Source organism: Oryctolagus cuniculus, chromosome 7, assembly GCF_051225735.1.
Source record: "Oryctolagus cuniculus isolate XC-2025 breed Fujian yellow rabbit chromosome 7, ASM5122573v1, whole genome shotgun sequence".
In the NCBI taxonomy this organism is placed as follows: Eukaryota; Metazoa; Chordata; class Mammalia; order Lagomorpha; family Leporidae; genus Oryctolagus; species Oryctolagus cuniculus.
The window spans coordinates 115138145-115144274 of record NC_142873.1 but is presented as its reverse complement, the minus strand read 5'-3'; the positions used below and the strand labels follow the sequence as shown (position 1 = coordinate 115144274).

Sequence of the window (6130 nt, the reverse complement as noted above, 5' to 3'; positions counted from 1 at the left end):
GGCGGAGGAACCCGGGGGAAGTCCTAGAGCTAGCTTATTTGCTGCCGGGTGCTTGAGGCACCACCTGCTCCCTCCTTGGCCACACCCCTTGTTGGGTCACTTTCCAGAAACTGCTCTAGCTTGTTTACAGGTTGGCTGCCCCACCGCAAAAATGAATGTGATTGAGTGAAAAGGAGCTGAGTGTGAAAGAGACAGGGGGCTAGTTTTTACAGCTCATAGGAAGTAAAGGTCTCTCAAGTGCATGACTCACAAAATCTTAAGGGCACCAGGCTGCGTGTACACAGCCAGATCACAGGGCTCACCGAGAACTGGCTGGAGTTAGTTCTGCGGGAAAATCATGTAACTTCTTAAAGAGCCACAACACTGTGATGAAGTCATCTGCCCAAGGGCAGAATGGGAATGGTACCTATTTCAGAGTCAGGCTGGGAGTCAAAAGAAATACACCTTGCAGAAGTAATTACGTTTCCCTTCCCACTGCTGAAGACCCATGCTCAGAGACAACTGAGGCTGGCCCCCCTTCCCAACTATGCCTGTGAGGGGTAGCGTCCTCCCTCAAACCCACCCTGTAGCTTGAAAGTTTCCAAATAATCTTATACAGAAGGAAGAGCAGGTACAGTGGCCAGCTAAAGATATAAAGATAGCCCAGGAAGCACCTGCCTAATAGTGTTAGAATCTGAGATTTATATAATTTCACTCGGAGTCCTAGGAAATTAGAGACAAAGTTGTATAAACCTGGAGGGAGGTTTCACAAATTCTACCTTGTAGTTTGGACCTTTTTGGTATTTTATTCAATTTGTTTTTATTTATTTTTTTAAAAAAAAATCACAGCAGCATTATTAAAGACAATCTATGTACAAACATTTTACAAAAGGAAACACAACTAACAGGAGCTGTCCTCCGGGCGAGCTGAAGACCAGACACTGAGTTTCTGGGGCAGGGGGTTGCCCTCAATGGCATCTAGGGAGCGCTCAGGAGCGGAAATGGGCTTTGTCCTGGCGACGGAGCTGTGGTCGGTCCCACCAACCACGGTACAGAACACCTCGCAGGCCCAATTAACAAACTCCTCGGGGAAGCCACACGATACAAGTGGAGCTCATTGGCTAGCTCAAGCCCCAGAACAGTAAAAAGCGCCGCTTTCCATCTAAGCCCACTTGAGCCTTCGTGGTGGATTCTGACCCTGGCAGGCACTTGGCTTCCCACACCGACCGCGGGGCCATTCTCATTGTTGGACCAAAAAGGAAGGAAGTTTAGAAATGCTTCCTTCCAGACAGAAGTCAGCAGGCGGGTGACCCCGGGAGGAGGTGGAGAGTGGACGCGGCGGCAGGGGGTGGGGGGACAGAGAGATGTCTCCCTTGGACCGGGTCTCAGCCTCTGCTTAGGGTCGACGCCCACACCCCCGCACCCCTCAGGCCCGCCAAGTGCCTACTGGCTCGGCGCATTTCTCAACTCCCCCAGCTCCTTGGCCTCCACCTTCTTGTACTTCCCCGCCTTCCTGCGGTTGCTGACCACCAGGACGACCACGCCGGCGACGACGGCCAGCGCCACCACCACGATGACGGCGACGAGGCCGGGGGTGAGGCGCTTCATGGAAAACTGGGGCGGCTGCTCATCCAGGTAGTAGATGAGCGTGCGCTCCACGTGCAGGGGCTCGCCGCGCACACGCACGTCCATGTCGCCGCTGCCAGCGAACAGCGACTCGCCCTTGATGTCCCTCTCGAAGTAGTAGGCGGCGTCGGCGATGTCCACGTCGCCGGGGACCTTCTGCGAGGAGTTCTGCCGCAGCTCGATCTGGATGGTGGGCTCCTCGTAGTGCACGGCCGCCAAGAAGCGCGGCTGCAGCCGGTAGCGGTCGCGGAAGAGGCGCCGCAGCGCGGCGTCCAGCTCCGAGTGGTTGAAGGCGCGCGCGGCCGGGCGGTGGCGCAAGTCGATGAGGATGTGGTGGGTGCGCACAAGCTCGTCGCATCGCAGGCTCTGGTCGCCCTTGTCGGTGCGGCGCACACCCACGGAGTTCACGCACCAGCACACCGACGTCTGGTTGCATTGGCGCGCCTTGAAGCGGCCCTCCTGGTCGCAGTCGGGGTCGTAGAGGCCGTCGTTGTCCACGATCGCATGCTCGCTCGGCCGAACCAGCCCGCGGCCGCTCTTCGTGCTGCTCATGCGCGCCTTGAGCAGCAGGCACTTGGAGGTGAGCGTGGTGCAGTCGACCACCGCGCCCGAGCCGAGCGCGCGGCACTGGCAGCGGCCACCCGGTCCGTCGGGGCCGCACACGGTCATCTTGTTGGTGGGGCACGTGCAGTTGTCCTGCGCGGCCGCGTGGCGGGTCACCGCCGCCAGGTGCAGTAACAGCAGCAGCAGCAGTGGCAACGGCCGCGGTGGCGGCGGCGGGAGGCCCGGACCCCGGGCCATGGTGGGGTGGAGGAGCGCGGACGGGACTCAGCGGAGCTGCGGCACCTGGCACTGTCCGCGGACTTCTGCCGCCCGGCGGCTCTCTGTCCCTCTTATACTCGGCCCGACCTGCCCGGCGGGTTCCGCCGCGACTCGCCCGCTGGTATTTGGGTGACACATCCCGCCTCCCCCTCCTCCCCGTCCCACAGAAGGCCCAGGCAGCCCTGCGCCGGCAGCGATAGGATCAGAGCCGGGGAAGGTGCTCCCGCCTCCCCCGGACCGAAAGCCGGGGTGGGGGAGGGGAAGACCGATACTCACCTGCGGGCGGCGGGGACTGGAGCCCGCCCTCTGGGAGCCGCCCTCGGCGCTACCTCTGGCTGTGCAACGCGGGCGTCCTTTCTGCTTCCCAGGGCGGGGATTCTCCTGCTCCAGCCCACTCCCTCTCTTGTCTCGCTCCCAGTCCCCATCCTTACCGCTTCCTCAGCTCTTTCCACTCCCTCTTTCCTTCCCCCGTTTCTGCCTATAGCACGCATTTGTTCAGTTTCCCTTCCTCAGACTGTATCCTCACCATAGTCCAGACGCGGCTGGACCCATTTCACAGGTCACACAGATGAGGCTAGGAGACCTGTAGTCCCGCTGCGCACCTCAATTTTCTCAAATCCCTGGGGAGGAGTCTTTGGTACCCTACCTGTGTTAGCAAACCATGAAGACTGGAAAATATGGAAACAGTAGAATCAAGAAAAGCCGGGGGTGGGGGGAGGAGGGGAGGTAAGGCAGGTCTGTCACCAGATCGCAGCTGAAACCCAGGTTTCCTGGTGTGCAGAGTGATGAAGTTCTGTCGAACACTAGTTCCTCCCAGCCACAGGCGCGTGATGTTTGTGCGTGTAATGGTGCAGTGGGGAGGAAAAGGAACCAAGTCTTAAAGAGCCAGCACAACTAAGGAATTCTTTGTACAATTTGTTTCTAAATGAGCAAATCGCTGCGGCCCTTCTCTGTATCCTGGAGAAGTGACTGAGCCACTGCCCAAAATGAAAGAATTGAGCCTGTGAGAAGGTGCTTGTCTGCGGTGGTGTGGCCCCTATAATGGTACAGAAGGGTTGCAATCTCTTTGAATCATTGAGAAAGTCCAGGGTTCCAAAGCTGTGGTCAAATTAACAATAATTAGCAAGCTGTAATTATTTCCAGGTCTTCCATCAAAGCATGTTTTGTAGATTCAGCGTTTCAGGTGCGCCACAGGTAGTACCTGGGTGCTGTTTAACACAGGAAAGCCAGCCGGCCTCTGTCCCACTCATTTTCAGGCCATTCCAGATGCAGGTAGATGCAAGCATAGTATTGTGCCTTTGCAGGTAGAGGAAGTGGAGGCAAGGGGGACCATTTCTTAACCACAGACACCAGGAGTGGTGGGGACACGCCTCTGCTTCCTCCCCCGCGGTTGCTCCTCTGGTCTTTGTTGGGTTCCAGTTTCTTTCCCCTGTCTGGGCCACATGCCCCCTGCCTCAGAGAAGGCTTTCCAAGACTCAGACCTGTCCCCATCTCCTCTCTGCTCAAGACCCATCAAGGGGCAGGCTCTTGGCCAGCTGTCAACAGGCAGCATGGGATGCTGCCTCCCACGTTGGGGTGCCTGGGTTCCAGGCGGGGCTTGAGTACCTCCTCTGCTTCCCATTCACCTTCCTGTTAATCACTGCCTGGGAGGCAGCAGATGATGGCTCCAAGTACTTGGGTCCCTGCCATGCACGTGGGAGACCAGGATTGAATTCCAGGCTCCGGCTTCTGCCTAATCCAGCCCCCCACTGGTGTGGACATTTGGGCAGTGAACCAGTGGTTGGAAGATTGATCTCTCTCTCGTTTGCATCTATCTCTCCCCCTTTCCGTTTCTCTGTCTTTCAAACAAAATGAAAATAAATACAAAGTTTAGAAGAAGCACCCATCCAGACCAGAGTTGGGGGGAGAAGGGTGCTCTTCACTCCCAGGATAAAATGCATACTTCCTACGATAGCACAAAAGATTGTTCCTATGTGACCTCATAGACAAGCTACTGAACTTGTCCATACCTTAGTTTCCTCAGTTGCAAACTGGTGATAATAAAAAGTAAGTACCTACCGTACAAGATAGGGGTGATAATTCATGTAGTAAACCCTCTTAGCAGAGTTACCTGTTCTAACAGTGTCAGCACACAGTGAGCAATGGGTAGGTCTTAGCTGCAGTCACCGTCCTCAGCGTATCGTCACCCCCCAGCCTCCCTTATGTTTTCAAGCCTTTGCAATGACATCTACCTGGAGTCTCCCTTTCTTTACCTAGTGAGTGGATAATTATATTTTTCTTGTTTTAATAATTTAAAACTTTAAAAGATTAATCTGATAGGGAGAGTTAGAGAGAGGGAGAAGCAGAGAGGGGAGAGCTTCCATCCACTGGTTCACTACCCAGATAGCCACAACAGCCAGGACTTGGTCAGGCCTAAGGCAAGTACCAGGCGCTTCATCCGGGTCTCCCATGTGGGTTGCAGGGGCCAAGCACTTGGGCCATCTTCTGCTGCTTTCCCAGGCATGTCAGCAGAGAGCTGGATTGGAAGTGGAGCAGCCTGGACTCGAAATGGTGCCCATAAGAGATGCTGGTGCTGCAAGGGGCGGCTTTGCCCACTTCACCACAGAACTGGCCTCGATAATTATATTTTTCTACTTAGCTATGGGACCACCTCCCAGAAGCCTTCCCTGATGAGGCCCTCCCAATTGTACCCAGCAATGTGCTTCTTCATGCTTTCCTAGTCCTACCCATGCAAGGATGGCCACACTAACTCTTCTGGGCTTCTGTCCTCCCATCTGTGACATGAGTACACCAGAATCTCTGTTCCATATGCTAATCTGAGAACCAAATCTAAATAGATGAGAGAGCAGATGCCGAAGTTTCGGAAACTCTGAGAACGTAAACATCCTAGACTGCTTTTTTATTTTTAAAGTCGTCTTCTCACTTTTCTGGACTGCTGAGTCACCTCCTTGTCATTTGGCTGGCTCCCAGCCTGGCGAGAGGGAAGCTGATGGGGAGTGTTCCCAGTGCTGAGAGACAGGCAGGAGGGAATCCTGGTTAGTTAGCGCAGCCTTGGGTGGCTTTGCATGTTGGAAACTGGGAGGATAGGAGGAAGAGCCTCTGTGCAAGAGAGGCGGAGCCAAAGGTGACCTTCAAATCCCTTACCCTTCCTTAAGTCCTGTGCTTCCGCCCGCCCAGCTTCCTCCGCGGGCACACAAACACCTTGGTGAGTGCAGCAACACTGCCCAGCTCTGATTCTCTTCTCCTTTCATTCATTTCCTTCCTTGTTCTGCAAAATATCACAGATCGGCCTTATCCCCTTACATTTTTTTAATTTCACTTTTTAAATATTTAACAGAAACATTCCATCAGCTCAGGCTTGCTGAGGGTTTATGAGGGGCAGGAAACACTTCTGGGCCTTGTAGCCCTGGCACCAGCATCTAGCAGGCACTGAGTAATGTTTATAGGATTAACACTGAGTTCTGCCCAGAATGTTACAGCTTCAATATGTTTGCTTTCCTGTTGATATTCTCTCCTGGTCTAAGCTTCACCACCTACTCCCGCCACAAGTCCCCACCCTAACCCACCCTCCGAATGCCCATTTTCAAGAAGACTGGGTAATGATGCTAAGAGTTACTTTTGCTTTTATGTACAATTCCAAACTTTTCTCGGCTTCATGCCTGTTGGGAGCAGTTAGGATTCTATGCGAAGCCCATGTGGTGTG

At 54.5% G+C, this 6130-nt stretch overlaps 1 protein-coding gene across 1 annotated transcript; it reads right to left on the bottom strand.

Moving 5' to 3' along the window:
- Window positions 1-773: 773 nt before the first annotated feature.
- Window positions 774-3254, bottom strand: TACSTD2 (tumor associated calcium signal transducer 2). Its single transcript, XM_008265178.5, has one exon. The coding sequence runs from the start codon at window positions 2404-2406 to the stop codon at window positions 1423-1425; it is 984 nt and encodes a 327-aa protein (XP_008263400.1). The 5' UTR covers window positions 2407-3254; the 3' UTR covers window positions 774-1422.
- Window positions 3255-6130: the final 2876 nt, after the last annotated feature.